The sequence below is a fragment of the Acanthochromis polyacanthus genome, chromosome 6, assembly GCF_021347895.1.
Source record: "Acanthochromis polyacanthus isolate Apoly-LR-REF ecotype Palm Island chromosome 6, KAUST_Apoly_ChrSc, whole genome shotgun sequence".
NCBI lineage: Eukaryota > Metazoa > Chordata > Actinopteri > Pomacentridae > Acanthochromis > Acanthochromis polyacanthus.
This window is the reverse complement of record NC_067118.1, coordinates 17,409,072-17,426,428: the sequence shown is the minus strand read 5'-3', so window position 1 is coordinate 17,426,428 and position 17,357 is coordinate 17,409,072. Positions and strand designations below refer to the sequence as shown.

The window sequence follows — 17,357 nt, the reverse complement described above, 5'->3', positions numbered from 1 at the left end:
GTTTTCACTAGCTCCTTAATCTCACTTCACCATACACTCCTCTGGCAGGGTGGATGCACTTGAGGAGAAAAGAGCCGTCGGTGATGCTGCTAGTAACGTGCATTTCCTGCTGTGCTTCCAACAGTTAAGTGTTTGGATTATCCACAGCAAAGGAGACACCTTTCTTCAAAGATATGTAGCTGTTCAGATTTTGTAACTTTATTAGTTCCTTCTGTGTTGTGTGCACGGTGTTGTTTCTATTACACTTCACACTACACATTTCTTTGATATATTTCAAGAACAGGTTTTTATTGATGACGCACCCAAACATCTATACTGAAGGAATACCTTCAGTAGGCTAGATTCTCTTATTTACATGTTTCCACAAAGTCATACAAATACTTGGTAGGCTTCATGTCAAAGTATAGATATATTACATTAAACAGAACAGGGGATTTGTTTTATAAAGCAATTGCCACAACAAATCTACAAATGAAAATGGATGATAGAAAAGAAATGATCAATCGTCAACTAGTGTAAAACAAGTCCTACTTCAAAACTATGTACAGGCGAGTTAAATGTCCATGAAATAAGGAAGGAATGCAGCTCTCGTCGCTTTCTGTCCTCACGAGTTCTCGGAAAAGCAGACATCTCGTGTCGCTGATAGTAATTATCTCAAAGGCAAGGATGAGATAAACCAAGCAGTTTGTACCGAAAATCTCCTCCTTCTTGCTTTGCCGTCTCCAAAAACAAAGAAATGCACGACGTGAGGAAGACAGTTTTTCTCTTCTCTTGTTTATTTTGGGGTTGGTTCTCATTTGATGTGGACCACTTTCTCATCCGTTTTCAACCGTTTGCGTCTGGGCTGTATGAAATCTTCCTCAGAGTCATCTGTGTCCTCCTCTTCCTCCTCCTTCTTCTCATCCAGGGACTCGGTTTCAGGGGTTTCTGGGAAGCTTTGGCCAGGGAACATCTCCTGCAACTTCTCTTCAAAGTACAGGCTCACTGCCGTGCCCGATATCGCCATCTCAGATCCCACCTGTCAGAAGGGGGAGGGGTAAGAGAAGAAAGGTGTGAAGAAAGATATGGAGGATAGATATGGTGTGAAAGCATCATTGAAGCAGGAAGGATGAATGGGTTGAGGCAGGGAGAAGGAAGAGGAGAATGAGGAGACAAATTAGATGTGGTTAAAACTCCTAGTGGCAGGGTGGCCCCAGCTCAACCTTGCTGTACAGAGCAGGGATGTCCTGCTGCCATGTCCCACTGTGGCTCCATGAAGCATTTCCACAACTCTGTTTAGTGTCAAAATTTCAACACCTCCACAGAATTCCAGAACCAGAAGGGCTGAAATACAGTATCTGCATTTTCAAAAGCTGGTAAAACCCTTCAAACACTTTCAATACTACTTACACATCGTTAAATTCTGAAGCCGTTTCACAAAAAGAAAAGCCAAATGTCTATCCAGCATCCATCACACACACCAGACACTAACTTTATCACGCCAGTACATTTTCAGCTTGCCGTGGAGCAGTACGCTATGACACAGCCATTCATTCTCATCTTACACTCACGTATTCTTTATCATATAAAATTAATAGAGATGAAAGTGAAAACACAGGTGAAACAGAAACAGCATGCATTTATAAGTGAAAATATTAAAAAAAACAAACTCCAGACGCCCAACATTTATTAAAGTTTATACAGCTCCTTTTAAAACACAAAATGCACTCCGTGGTTACCCCTAACACAAGCAAACTGGTTTGAAGACTCCTGAAGGAATTTCAGACAGATTTTCTTCAGGACATTCAGACACCCTCCATTCTAAAGTGATTCTGATTCTGATTCTCTGTTGTGACCTTCAAAGTATCTTTCATTAAGATGAAAGAATGGTGGTAAAAATTCGAATCCATTCTCATCCTTTTAGTGCATAATACTTTTGGTTTAAAACCGTGTGACTGCCCAGGTGTGATGTTCACGTATTATCTACGTTACGATAAAGGGTAAAAACATTTCTTGGAGCCTCAGTGGGAGGAGACAGGACATCTTTGCTCTAATTGAAACGGCTTACCTGCGTATTAATCTGTTTCTCCTCATCATAAACCTGGATTATTCGAGACATCTAAAAGGGGCAATAACATTACAACAAAGACAGTGAAGCAGGAGGAGGGGAAAAAAGAGTTCACAGCAGAGGCAGGTTAGATAATAACAGATCAGAAATCTGTTTGCGGCCTACTGTGCTCAATTACAAGGTGTGTGCGTCACCAAGTCATTACCGCAGAACTTAACAGCAAGTAAAGGTCACACCGACGACAGGAAACTACAGGCTACATGGAATCAATCTAGTTCACTTATGTGTGTCAGATCTTTTTTTAATCAACATGTCCTTGCTGGTAAAGTATACTACACTTCATTTTTGAGGTTTTACCAAATGTCAGCTCCTACTAGCCTGTTTATGATGAACTATTATCTGCTAATATGATTAATAAAGGCTTCAAACAGGACATTGTTTTTAAGCTGCTGTGCTATATTCTGTATTTTATTAAGAAGGAATGATGCTAACGTACAGAAAATTACTTATTGTGTATATAGCATAACAGCATGTAATGTATGTTTGGCTGCTCCACATGCCCGAACTCCAAGCAGTTCCTTGATTTTTTTTTTCCTCTAGTCACATTTTCCCCTCACAGTGGGCTCATTTTTCACTGAAATATAAAGCCTCAACCATGGCTTTGTGCAGTATGACAACATTTTATTGCCATAAACAGAATTGTTTAATCACTTTGATCTATTTTACAATATATAAAAGCTGGAATCAACAAATATAACATTTTTCCACGTGCCCACAGGTGTCACCAACGCAGGGAAAAATGGTCACTCAACATACTGTAGATATTTTCCTACTTGTATTTCTAATTTATCTCGATAGTTGTCTCCTATGTGCTCTATGTGCCTGCCGTTTAGTAAGGAAAAAAAGTCTCTGAATTTTTGTGGCAATACTTTTGGTTGCAGCTGAGTCACTGATGGATTCATAGAATTTATACTGAGAAATGCAGAGTTTGTTGTGTACAGAATCAGAATCCTTTATTTTTGGCAAATGTTTAAATAAGTAAATAAATAATAACTTAAATAAACAATAATCAATTATTATTTATACATTATACTTGGATTAGAAACATTTTACAAGTTTAAAAACCAACCCAGGGCTTTAATTCAACTTAAAAAGCTGTACAAAAGTATTGTGTTGCCACTGCTGGTTCAATGTTCATGGTTATTACTTCCCAATTAATAACATACTAATTACTTTGATTTTAGGACTCCAATTTCATTAAAGTTACAATGTTCTGCCGCTGTTGTTGTATAGTGCATCATTCAAACTAAGACAGCATTTTATATATATATATATATATATATATATATTAGACCCTCCAGAAAAACGCAGGCAAAAATCCTTGATTATGCGAATAAATATGCAGGGTTTTTATGCCATTTTATGCGGGGAAATTGTGGAAAGTTGCAAAGTACGCGAATAGTTGTGAAATATGCAAAAATATGCGCGATTCATCTGCCGTCTGACCACGGAGTGATGAGTCCTCTAATCAGACACTGGGACTGTTGCGGGGTTACTGGACTGACAGCCTGTGCTCTGGGAGGGGGGGAAGCTCACAGCAGCACCTGCTGCTTGTCAGTCTCCAAAACGGCAGAAAAAGTCGCTAGATTTGTGGCTAGTCATTTTTGACAAAAAAAGTCGCTAGGAAGCTTTGGAAAGTCGCTAGATTTAGCGAGAAAGTCGCTAAGTTGGCAACACTGGCGCCGCGCTCCGCATCAGCTCGTGCTTCTACTGTAGTGTGTGTGTGAATGCGCGAACTGATGACGTCAGGCCGGGCGTCACATAAAAACTCACTCACAGCTCCATTTATATTGGTTATAGTTTTCTCATTTTATGCGGAAATTGTGACATCATGCGGGACCCACATATTTCTCTTTTTTTTCGGGGAAATGTGAGATTCTTGCAGGAATTATGCGCTGTTTTGTGGGGATTATGCGGCCTTTTGGGAAATAATTGACCTCCGCATAATCAGCGGCATTTTGGTGATTAATGTGGGAATTCATGCGATCGCATAATCGCGTTTTTCTGGAGGGTCTAATTTATATATATAAACAAACATTATATTATATACATATAGTCAGGTTGTCCTGGAAGACTCCAAGACTTTACAGTCAATATTTGCCAAATGAACTGCTCCCTCCTTCATAAAATAGACGCTTCCTTGTGGTGTTGGAGCGTATAAAACATCAGCCAATACTGTAATAGATCCATCTAGATAACATGGCAAGCACAACTACATGTAACTATGTTCCAGTATAGACAGAGGGTAGAAATAAGAATCTTAACCTAAAACAACATCTGAATGTTAAGAGGCAACAAAAAATAAAGACATCCATCATACTGCAAAACACATTATTGTCCCTAAGAAGACTATGTGAAAAGGCTATGTTAATTTCATAAAAATGTTGCCATCCGTCACAAACAAACGTGTGGTTTATCATAGTGATGCAACAGTGTTAGTGGTGTTCAGACAGTGGTCCTGCAGCCAGTGTGAAGAGAGCACAGTGACACCTTTACGCTCCATCACCCAGCAGCCAGTGTTAGTAAGTATGCAAAACTCTAAACACACTGCAATCCTAATGCACCACTTCCTTTTCTGATATCAGGCTCGACATCAGGTTATCAGGTTAGACTAATACAACGGTTTTCTTTGTATCAGGTATGAAAATGGTCAAATTACTCCAGTAAGTTTTTAAATCAGGTGGTGGAGATTAAAACTCCAAACCTTATCAGTCTAACCAGTGTCTGCATGCACACACACACAAGCAGATGCCATTCGCCAAAGCGGGCTCCAGAGTCATGCTGCTCACCTCATTGTACTTTGCACAGTTTTTGAAGATCAGGCGCATATCAGACACAAACTCCAGGGTTGATCGGTAGTACTGGGAGCTCCGTAACTGCAGCTTCTTCTTCACCCTTTTCAGGTCCATGGGCTGCTTGATAATCTTATAGTAGTTGGGCACCTATGTGTAAATAAAAAAAGTCGATCAAATAACAATTCTATGATTTTTTTAAGTATAATTATATACATGATATATAGAAATACTCTAATCTTATTATTCAAGATAGCAACATATCTATGAAAGGATATTCTTCATCTGTCTCAAAGGACTTTGATAAGTTCATATAATAACATGTCAACAAAGAACAAGCTTATCAATTATTAAACAGACAGAAATAATATAATATAGTATTCAATAAAATAAAACATGGAAAAAATGTGAGCACACGGGACATAAGTTACATGCAGCCAGGATTTTCAGTGCAATTCCAATTCACAAAAGGGTGAATGTAGCTCGGGATTGTTGCACAGAGAGGTAACCAGGCATCTGTTTTTTTTTTTTTTTTTCCCATAATTTTAACTTCAAACTGCACGATTGTGTACAATCTGATTGGGAAGAACAACAACAAGGAGTGTGCGTGGACTGAAAAAGATGAATGATGAAATGTTGCCACAACTTGAGAAATAGAAGGAAGGGAAGTCTTGATGGTATCAGCAAAGAGTCGACTGGCAAACTGGTCAAATTGTTTCACTGAACTGTGTGTTTGTCATGTAGAGCTACTTACAGAGCTAGGAACAGGTTCCCGAAAACCCACGCTGAGCTCATGACAGAAGATGTACAGCAGGAGGCGTTCACATCTCTGCAGAGAGAGGAAGAAAGAAAGAGCGAGAACAGACTTAAGTGTCTTGTGCTAATCATTAAGAAGTTCTCCAGGGATGTGGTGGATGTACTGACCCTTTGGTCCTCAGGATTCAGGGCCTGCTCTCCTTTTGCTTTCCTGCTGTCGTCACAATACTCTACTTCAGGGTTGGTTAGACTCCGGCAAAATGTGCAGAGAAAGTCACCTCTGAGAATGTTGAAACCACACAGAGAACATTTGGAACATTCAGAATAGTATAAAGTAAGGCATTTAGACATTTTATTCAGGTTAGACTGACATATTTGCTTGCCAGTTTGGAGCTCTTAATACAAATCAGTATCTACTTTGTCAATGCCTAAAACATGTTTAGGTGTTGCTGTTGTCTCTGTGCCCTCCTGAAACATTCTGCCCACTTTTCAACATTACGGTTCTACACGATAGCATTTATATGTTTTAGTGTCTGTATGGCAGTATGCAACAGCCTTGTTGCTAAAAATGCGAACAAAATGGAATCTAGACTGATCACTTACTTTGGAAAGATTTTTATGGTGGGTACATGACATTTCATGTGAAACACTTTGGGACAGCGGTCACAGCATAGCAGGTCACCACCGTTGATGCAAACAGCGCACCAGTCTTCATTGGGGTCATCCTCTTTCCCACCAAGACTCCCTGTTCCAGCAGATACCCCACTCCCTGTGGTCTCTGTCCCTTTGTCTACGTTTCCATTAGTGAGGGGAGGGCCGTCCTTGCTGCTGCTGTTCTCAGTGGATGATGAGGTAGTGGAGGTCATAGTGGTTGTGGAAGATGCTGCTGCACTGGAGCCATTCAGTCCAGAACAAGGTGGCTCAGACTGTGGTTCTGTTTTGATGCGCTCCCCCAGTGCCTTGATAGCATCTTGGCCTGTAGATACAACTCCCAATACAGGAAGGGGACTGTTCTCTGGACTGCTCATCTACGAAAAAACACACAAAAGCATTGGCCCATTTTAAAACACAACATATTAATGCTGAGTTCATTTCAATCAATCAATCAAACCTTTATTGTCATTGCACACTTTCATATACAATGAAATTTCATTTGAGCTGCCCTGCCAATGGCAGTTTGGGCTGCTGTACCTTTAGGAGTGCGCCTGTCTTGAGGAAAAGGAAAAACAAAGACATTTGGGATCGGGGTAGGGATAGCAGAAGGTAAAATGAAAAAAAAGGTTTGTTATACCAAATGAAACCTCCAAGTTGGGAAATTCAATTTGAGAAGGAACCTGAAAAAAACAAACTCGCAACAGGCAAAGCATGACATTAGACAAGGTCAGTTGGGATAAGGATGGGGGGTAATGGGTCAGGTAGCTCAGCACAGTAGTCAGTCTCTTATGGAGCTGCTGCGCCATAGGGTGGCACGCTGCGCACAGGATTCCTGACCACTGTGCATCGCGAGTGGGAAGCTTGTGGAGGCGGCTTGGATGGGGGGATGGGCATGTGTGTGTGAACGTGAGCTCAGAGTCCAAGTGTGTGTGTGTATGCGTGTAGCCAATCTCCTTGCGTCCCAGACCCTGGTCTCTCAGTTCGCAAGGGTGGAAGCGCGATAACACAGCTGGTTGCTACGGAGACGTCCTCGGATGGACCAGTCCAAAAGTCAACAGGTGTCCTTGGGGAAGTGTGTGGTGGTGGTGCTTTTTTTTTGGGGGGGGGGGGGGGGGGGCTTTAGGAGAGCCATCTCTTGGCCATGAAAAAGTTCCAGAGAAGTTTGTTATCGTTCCAGGGGCGCCAGAATGCAATCAGTATCCTTGCTTAGGCGGGGGAGAGGAGCAATTTCACCTCCCCCCAGGCTGCTCTCAATTTTTTTAGAACTCAGCTGTGGCGATCCTCACCTTGATGGCATCCACTTTGCGACTCAAATCAACAGTCACACCAAGCAAATTGTTCATCTTACGTTTGAGTTCATCATTCCGGTCACCAGCAGATTTTGGACATCTTTTCTGTCTGCGGTCTTCCTAATTTTCTAGCAGCTCAGGCCTGTGAACAAGCCAATTATCAGCAGACCTGTCATCACAAATCCGAATATATAAACATCTTCCACATCCTCCACAGATAGGGATGCCAGGCACATGATCCCCTTGACCTAGGCGTCTATCACGTAACCAGAGGCGAAACTCCCATCCGGGCAGGTAGGCTCCCCTAGGCCCGTGCTCTTTGTGGCGACAATCTTGTCAATCTCGTTGAGAGACCAGCTAATCCATTCCATGATCGGTGTTTTGAAGGTCCAGTGCCAAGCGATTGCTCCAAGTCAGACGAGATGAGACAAAAAGTGCAGCAAGCAGAGAACATGAGGGTGTGGGGAGAAGAACAGAGATAGAGACGGAGAGAGGAAAAATGTGACTGCCTCCTACAAGAGCAGACTTCTATAATATTTCTATAATATTCTCAGTTAGCTACTGCAGAGACACTATACAAATCACTTAAAGAATCCTGCATAGAATTCTATTGGTAAATTCTATAACACAAAATATGGCTGTAGTATGACACACATCTTACCACTCCTTCCAGATTTATAAGCACTAAAATGAGAAACTTTAACCAATCATGCTGCTGCACTGACTGTTCATGGTTGAGGTTAATGACAGTTTTAACTGTGGCAAATAAACATGGTATTTTTACTTGTTATCATCATGAAGATGCAGGTAAGTGTACTTTTGTATGGTTCCTCTTTGACTTGACTGTATCTGTAATTAGCATCGCATTTGTTCAAATGTTCTGGTGGGATGGGCCAGAGAAGGTGATCATGTCACATCAGCAGATGGTATTAAAAAACTTTGCACATGTATTTTAGAACTATAAACCATGGTGGAAAAAGCTTTTGAATCTCTTACAGGCAAAGTCAGTAAAACTTTAAAGTGGTTTAAAAGTATTTTATATTTCTATACATGTACAGTCGACACGGTCGGTCACTTTTTCTGTTAACCCATAATAAGGTCATAAAAGAACCAAACTTCATGAATGTTTTTTGTGACAAAGAAGTCTCTGTTCCAATCACTCTATCAGAGAAAAATCAGAGTTGTAGAAATAACTGGAAACTCAAGACAGCCATGACATTATGTTCTTTACAAGTGTATGTAAACTTTTGACCTCGACTGTAGTGTCTGTGTCCCACTGACCATTAAGACTACACTTATGGCTCTCTGCTATATCATTTAGACATGGGTTTGGTTTTCTTAACCTGAAATAACTGCCTCTTCGGACATTGTCAAGACGGTTAACAAGCAGCCAGACTTGCCTTGAAGGGTTTTGCTACTGGAAGAAGATCCTTGCGATAGGGATAGCCACATCATGATGTAGGCAAGCAACAAGTTCAATACAGCATAAATAAGCTTTCAACAATTATTACAGTGTCATATTTCACATTTTCAAATTCCTTTGGCTTGTTAAAAACAGCATTCATACCATGCAGGCACTCCTCCCAGCATCTTTGCTCCTCTCTGTCTTCAGGGAAGAAGCTGGACAGCTATAGCTGTCTTCTGTGCCAGGCTCTTGCTTCACCCTCACCGGCTCTGCTGCAGCTCCACCTCCTGGCCCTGCCCTTCCTGCAGAGCTGCAGCTGAGATGCACACAAAGACAAACCATGGAAAAATCTGTAACACAACTGCTTCAACTTTTTATCTCCTTAAACGCCAATTACCTATTTAATATGAGCTGATTGGTTTGATAAACTGAGACCACACAGGGATCTTAGCTGTTCTGAATCTGTCCCTTAGTCCAGCATAAACATGCAATCACTGTGTGTTACTCAAGTCATTGGTAAAGGTCAGACTCCCAAAAGTCTTTTCTATACAAACTGTTCCCTATATACACACTTATTCTGCTGAAAATTTGACAGCACAAAATATTTTCCTCTTTATTTCCAAATTTCAATAAACAGACAAGACTAAGAAGCATGGCAGATGGACTGATCCAATCAGCAGTATAACTTAAAAAGAACAAACATTTGTTCCTATAACAGACAGTCAGCTGAGACTGACAGAAAATATGAGGACTCAGAGCAGGGCAAGGACATACGGTAAAGGTTGGTCCAGCTGTGAAGTGAACCGTTAACTTGCTGCTTAGGGCATTTGCAAGCATGCAATACATTTCCTTACCACTTGGTTATCAGGGTACCACCAGCATGATTACTTTCACAGATTATTCATAGACTCGTACTATTTTCAGATCTGTTCTCTGTTAAATTAGGTGTTCGGGTGTGTCGATCTTGTTTTTACCTTTTAAAATAGCTTCACACTTTCTTACCTCCCTCTGCTGCCTGTGCTCGATGTGCTCGAAGGTCGTGCTGGTGTGTGGGCACTGGACAGACCTTCAGACAGAAATGAAACCGGTCATAAAACAGGAGCGATCGCTTCTTAGTCTACAAGTAAAAGTTGCTAAACATGTACACTGCATTCAATGAGAAAAAGGTCTAACATTTGGTAAAGGATGCAAATACGCATGAATTTAAATTTTATTTTCGTAAATTGAACTGGTATAGATCATCACTGTACAGCAACTTTGTGGAAAATGAACTCATGGCTGGCTTTTACATGCAATAATTTTAGTTGCAGAATGCAAGAAGTAAGCCTGAAATGGCACTTTAGAAGGAAGCTCTGCTGGTACCTGAAGATCCAGGGGAGTGTGTTGATAGTCCAGGTGAGGGGTTCATGTCCACTGAACCCAGATGATGCTGTGTGCTGGCTGTGATGTAACGAGAAAGGAGGTGTCCAAGGTTGCTGGATCCTGCATCCTCCAACTACCAATGCCAGAAAACCACAGCATCAGAGAACCAGGTTACTCAAGAGATCAACAGATTTTTGGAAAAGAATTTCTCTCATTTAGACTTTTCCATCTAAGCTACAGAGACATTTGACATCTTGAGTTGAGTTCAGCGCTAATAACCACCTAAGATGAAAGGTAGGCTTTAAGTGTTTTCTTGTATTGTTCACCTGCTACTGGAATGAACACTGACAAAGCTTTTCAGAAATTCTCATTCCACTGACACTTTATATCAGTGAGAGATTAGTAAGCTGTGAGTTTTTTCTATCAACTAATCTTTCAACTATTTTACCAAATAGTCCAATTTATTTAAATGACTATCTTCAAAAAAAAAAGCAAAATGACTACTTAATTTAAGTTGATAATATTGTACGTTATCGAACAATGCACCGCAGTATGAAATGTAAGGAGAGATTTATATTTTAAAGAGCAGAACTGCTGGATTAAAGTAGAAAATCCAACATAATAAAAGTAATTACAAAAGAGAGCTGCCTATGAGTCAGCAGTACAACTCCAAATGAAATCGGACGGACAATTTTAACTCTGATCAGGCTCGTCGTGTTTATGTTCACAGAAAATCTGGAGAATGTTTTGATGCTAAATGCATTGACCCCACAGTGGTATTGGGTTGCATTTGTGGAAACGACATGGGCTAATTATTTAAAAATGGATGGTATCATGAGCAAGAAGGTTTACCACAACATCTTGGTGCATCATGGAACCTGGTCGTGGGTTCATATACCAAGAACACAATGATCATAAGCATACTTCAAAGCTGTACAGAGACTACTGGACCAAGAAAAAGGAATTTGGAGTACTGGAAGTGATGTACTGGCCAAGAGAGATTTCAGATTTCAAACCTACTGAACAGATCTGGGATTTATTAAATTCAAAAATAGGTATATATATATATACACACATTTATATATATATATATATATATATAAAATATGTATTTTAAACAGATATTCTTACTTATTCTTCTTGATCTCAAAATATTCAGCTGCCCATCAAAATAGTGATTTTGTGGTTGTTTACAGAGCAAATATTACGTTAACGCTTTGTTGAATAGTTTTTTTTGACTATTTTACAATGCTTTAATTTGAAGACGAAGTTGTAACACAAACATGTTTAAAAGGTACGCACTTGAATTGGCGGGATCTCAGGTAGGCAGGGCAGGTTCTCAGGGTTAGTGACAGAGGGGATGAGCTCGATTGGACCTATGATGGGGCTGGCAGGGCCGCGGTGAGCATGTGCGCCGGCCATACTGGCACTTGTGGGACTTGTGGGGTTGGCATTATGCAGGGATGCCACTGGGAAAGGGCCCGCATGCCCTGGGTTGGAATGCTACACAGCAGAAGAGAGAGAAAGATGGAGCAAATTAAGATCACAGAAAGAAAAAAGAAAGGGCAATGTCAGCAAGGAAGAGAAAGAAAGGGAAGGAACAAGGAGATAACAGAAACAATAAAAGGAGGTCACTCACTGAGGTTCAAGAGACACAAAATCTTTGTTGTGGGAACAATAGGGTTGCATTGTCATGCATTTAATTAACCACACATGCTGCACAAGACACATAAACAACAAAATAGGAAAAAGGTGCCAAACCCCTGATTGTAGTAAGAAACGAAACCTTTGGTGGCTCATCTCAGATTCTACAGACATCTGGACACAAAGAAAAAGGGGCTGGATATAGTGTTGGTTTCTCTTATCTAGTGTTACATGCAAGCAGCAAAGACACGTTTTCATATTTTACTGTACATGATGAGCAGACAGTCAGCTTCATATGTATAGATACACAGGAGAGGCAGTGCTGAGCAGTACTGAAAAAAAGACATTTGTCCCCATCTTTAAAAACAACAGTTTCAGTCTGCTCCCTACATCTTGGCTACAAGCATGTGAATGTTCCTATGTTTAAATTTCATTTGCCATTTGTGTACCCATAATATATTTTTTTAATACAACTGTTTAAATGAAAACTTCACTGGCAAATATGTGTGAGTGCATGTTGTAATAAAAACTATTTAAGCCTTTTTAGACATAGAAAATGTAACATTGCTGCTTCATCAATAGATTAAGTGAAAGTACTGTCATTCAGACATGGGTCACTTTTGCTGTAATATTCCTCAGCTTCATACAGACATTCCCATGACAGTGACAGACAGAACCAAGGTACACATGGAGTATTTGATATTCACACAAGATTAAACATTGCAGTACATCTAAACTAATACCAAGTTAATCAGTGAACATAGCTAACATTTGAACTGTCTGAGGTAAAGACAAGTATGCTGTAAGATCTGAATAAATCCCGAATACATGTTGGGATAATTGATGATAACAAGCGATTAATTAAGGTATAAGTTGTGTAAAAGGTCACTCAGTACAGAGATGCTCATATGGATCCTGCTGCTGCAGGTATTCAACAAACTCATTGGGAAGACTCCTATAAACAGTTGGAAGCATCAAACTAATTTTTTCAATCCTGGATTGCATTTACTATTGGTGAGCCTCATGAAGTTGACCTTCTAAAGTCTTCCTTAATTTTGTTTATAATAGATGTGCAATTGTAGTGCAAAGTGAACAACAAGTGTTTTGGCATTAAAATGTGCATTAACTGCTCTGTGATCTTTTGGATTATGGGAAAAGTCTTCCTAAAACCATTTCACAAAACTCAAAGAACAACATCTTTGCATGTGTGTCCGTTATTGTGACTGCTTACAGATCAGACTTGTGCTGCATTGACAGCAATACCTAAATGCAACTACGTCCCACCTAGTAGGATTCCTGTCACTATTTGTGAGCAGGGTGCTCATTCAGACATGAAGCAGACATGGAGAGATGTCATCAGATTAACAAAAAGGACTGCATGTCTGAAAAGGGCTCTACACTGATAAAGAATGTGAAATGCCTTTCTAATCTTTAAGTTTACATACAGCATGCTAAAACCTGCAAATTCAAACCAGACTTTTGCATTTGAATTTGAATTGTGTAAAACCTTAACCTCCGACACATCAGTTTGCATATTTATGACAATAATGGCAGCATTGTCCCCACCTTGTTTAAAGGAAATCTGTCAAAGTCATCCATAAAAACTAAAAGACACATAAAATCTCACAGCCTCTTCCCCCTGCATAGTGTTAAAGTATAGCCATTGTTGCAGGCTCCAATCTTCAATTCAATATTAACTATCCATGGCAGGGATGAGTTCTTGGAACAAAACTTTGGCCTTGCTCAGGAGAAGATACTTTATCCGAGTTCCAGGTACTTTCAGGTACTGCCATCAGTGCCTGATCAAGCAAATATGTGGTCATGTCACAATCAGGGCAACTATAACTCACATCATGACATCATTTCTGGTATCTGGTATAAATGGAGCTAAAACCCACAGCTAAAAAAAATTAAGGGAAAGGGAGTTAAGGGGCTTTGGATTCAAAATATACAGCAACCTGTTTACAGGCTGTGTATGCTTTTGACCTGTCAAAGCTGAAAAAAATCAAAGCTAGATTTTTCTTTTCAGATTTCTTGGAAGCACTACACAAAAAAATGTAGGATTCCGCTCCTAAATTTCAACATATTACTGTAGGTACAAAAAGGACAAATGAACCCTCACTTTAATGTCCGTTAGTATTCCCAAATTATAACAGGAATTAGACAGAAGAAGTTAAATAAAAATATACTGTAAATACTTTAAACTGCTTTCTCAAGAAGGCTGTTTGGCTTCTTCAGACCAGCCTTGCGTATCTATACAGTAACTGATATCAGATGAATCACATTTTCTACATCAGTCAAAACCAAACGATCAAAAGTAAACCTGTCATTATGTTTCCGTGTAGTGAAACCAGTGTGTCTGCACTGACCTGTCTCTGTAACTGAGGCTGCATCATGGGTGGATACTGCTGTCCATTGTGTCGTGGCTGAGTGGTGGGCATTCGGCCCTGTGGTGGACCAGGTAGACGCATGTGGTGGGAGGAGGGGTACATGGGGGGTCCTGGCCCACCGTTCATACCCCCAGGCCCTCTCGGTAGCTGCTGCATACTGATGAGTCTTGGAGGCTAAACAAAATCATGCAGACAACAGTGTGTGAAAATACACAAAGCTCACAAGAGGAAAAATTTCCATAAATAGCAGACATTCTTCAGAGTCATGCAATTACATGAATTAAACAGTTATTAAACAATAATTTGTGTTTGGCAATAGTAAGTTGATGTTTATTTGTATAATCATTACATAATTTCAGTTCACTGGATAAAGCTTCTGAAACTTCAAGACAGCAGGACCTTGCTTGAGGTAGGAAATTGAACAGAAACATGCCATTCACTGAATTAGGTTTTTAAAGTTATTGTCATGTGTCGGTGTTGCAGCATGTATGGGATATCCGACTGTCCTTCAACCCAAGATGATTTTTCAGTTTCTCCTCGGAAATGTTGTACTAGATGCTTCAGGGCTTCTACCTGTGTATTGCAAGACCTGCAGGCCACCAGGTCTCAGCATCAGTTTTCTTTCATGTATTTTTAAACGACAGCTACAGTAGGGCTCCTCGCTTGGAAACACATATAACAGAGGTGATATTCTCCTGATTACAAGTCAATTTATGATGAAAAGGACTTTAAAGCTGTTATTTTAGGTAAAATTGCTGCATAATGTCGCGGTAACTAATTAATTTGGAGTAAATGACATGGAAACTGCAAAACACAGATATGGTATTTTAGGTCTCGTCAAAATGATAAAGAGAGAATCTGACTGAAGGAATGAAAATGTAACTTGTGTAATAATAATAAATCTTAAATACTGCAGCTCACCAGACTAATCAACTGGAGCACAGATTTAACATTCTATTCTGCAGTAACACCTTGTTTGAATGTTTTCAGTACCTGCTGCTGAACCATTGGTGGTCCAGCCTGTCTTGCATGCTGCTGGGACATCTGTGAGGCGATGCGCATCTGTTGCTGGATCTGCTGCTGGTGTTGCTGTTGTTGCTGCTGCTGCTGCTTTTGCTGTGCATAAGCTGCCTGCTGCATGTGCTGCAACCGGAGCTGGGCAAGATTGATTTGTCCTGGGTGTTTGCTTGGGTGACCTTGTCCTGGGGAAATGGGCGGTCCTCCTACCATCACATTGGGTGGCTGTGCAGGTGGAGGTGGTTTATCAATTACCAAATTGCCTACAATAGGAAGAAAACGGATGTCCGTGAAGTGCATGTGCTGAAGGCAGCTGTGCAATATTCATTTATTGCATTTATACAGCAGGGATAGCTTTTTGTAGAAATACAACGCAAAGACAAAAAACAAAAAATCTGATATTCCATGTTTTAATCTTGATCAGAATGAATAAATCAGAGACTAAAAGTCAATATTTTATACAGAATATAGAAACTGATGAGGGATAATAAGATAATTAACTTCTCTCACCTAGATTCACTACATTCTTGGCCCAAAAGGTGGGGTCACAGAAGAAGCGCACAGCTGCATTTGCCTGGGGTGCTGGTTCAAGCCTAGCCTTGAAGAGCTGGCGAAGCTGGAAAAGAATCTACATGCATGCACACAGAGAGAATAATGTTTTTTAGTTAGTGAGCCTAGCTCTATTAGAGCAACAAATAGTCCATTTGTCAACATGCCTTTTGGGACCATTACTTTAAAAGTTGTCTAAATGATCTCATTCGCTGTCCCTTGTTTGAGGAAAAAATCCTATCCACATAAAGTAGTGGGGAAAGCCAGCTCTACAACTACACAAATATAGCTAGAACAAAGCTTGGCCAGCAGAATACTCCAAGCATGATGTTGCATTCCTAAACCTCTATGCAGACCTGCAGGCCAGAAAAATACCAAGAACACCCTACATCAGATAGTTTTTTACAGTTCAGATATGTTTGTGACCTCTGCGTCCTGAGTATTGCCAGAAGCAGAGATAATCCAAATGTTCCTAAAAGCAATAATTTAATACTAAATTTTATTTGATTATTCAAATGACAACAGAGCGTTTGGATACTCTCACAGCTAAACTCAACAATGTTTTGTCAAAAAACAGTCATTCTGTCTGTGACATAAATTCTGTTTTGTTCAAGGCGTGTTGAAAGCTCTGGCTTCCTCAATTGCCAAACCTCTTGGAACCATTGATCATTGGCTTCCAGAACTACTGCAAAGAACCATGTGTTTTTTGGACAAGGTTATTTCCTTTAACTCATACACTAAATACCTCTCTTGTCTCAATATTGTCCAATTCAGGAACAGCCTGTCTCAAAACGATTTTTAAAAACTGTTTCTGGATTTAAGACTTCATAGTCACTTTATACATTGGTTGCACTGATGTGCCCAACTTTTCCATGTAGATGCACCAAGACAATTTAGGAGCACCCAGAACCTTCATTGCACCCTTTGGCACCAAAAATTGCATTTTAGGCTCTACCATATTTCTTGGTTCCCACACATGCACATTTCTTAACGTACTATGCTTGTGACTGCAAACAGGGAAAAAGGCGCAGATAAATGTTTCATACATTGAATTTATTCATCGTTGCCTACATTCAATAGTGAAAGTAAATTTTTAACATTATTTATGACTTCTCACTATTTCAGTTTGCTGCTGTCTAGTGCTGCAACACTTCAGGGTGGAGGACTGCCCTGTCTCCACTTCAACTTAGAATACTGATGCTCAGACAACAAAGCCACCATTCCCAGCCATACTTTGGTCACACTTCATGCAATAAATGCCAAACATAATGTTGGTTTATCATATCTCTGTTCCCCCAGGATACTTGTTGTAATGAGTAGCGCTTCATAACCAATTTGAATGCAGAGACTTGGTTAGTTTAGAGAGAGGGAGGATAACCCAGGTTGTTTTCA

The 17,357-nt window shown here is 40.2% G+C and overlaps 1 protein-coding gene across 4 annotated transcripts in view; it reads right to left on the bottom strand.

Moving 5' to 3' along the window:
* Positions 1–269: 269 nt before the first annotated feature.
* Positions 270–17,357, bottom strand: part of trim33 (tripartite motif containing 33) — a 30,391-nt gene continuing 13,303 nt past the window's right edge. The window contains exons 8-21 of one of the 4 annotated variants that reach the window (XM_022215876.2): positions 15,927–16,044; positions 15,393–15,679; positions 14,379–14,573; positions 12,127–12,183; positions 11,668–11,868; positions 10,366–10,498; positions 10,006–10,069; positions 9,166–9,319; positions 6,259–6,683; positions 5,824–5,935; positions 5,654–5,728; positions 4,897–5,049; positions 2,048–2,098; positions 270–1,018 (exon numbers count right to left, since the gene is read on the bottom strand). In XM_022215876.2, coding sequence (XP_022071568.1) covers positions 794–1,018; positions 2,048–2,098; positions 4,897–5,049; positions 5,654–5,728; positions 5,824–5,935; positions 6,259–6,683; positions 9,166–9,319; positions 10,006–10,069; positions 10,366–10,498; positions 11,668–11,868; positions 12,127–12,183; positions 14,379–14,573; positions 15,393–15,679; positions 15,927–16,044 — 2,250 coding nt within the window. In that variant the 3' untranslated portion in view covers positions 270–793. The remainder of the gene's footprint in view (positions 1,019–2,047; positions 2,099–4,896; positions 5,050–5,653; positions 5,729–5,823; positions 5,936–6,258; positions 6,684–9,165; positions 9,320–10,005; positions 10,070–10,365; positions 10,499–11,667; positions 11,869–12,126; positions 12,184–14,378; positions 14,574–15,392; positions 15,680–15,926; positions 16,045–17,357) is intronic. The other 3 variants (XM_022215877.2, XM_022215879.2, XM_022215880.2) reach the window with 3 other exon arrangements.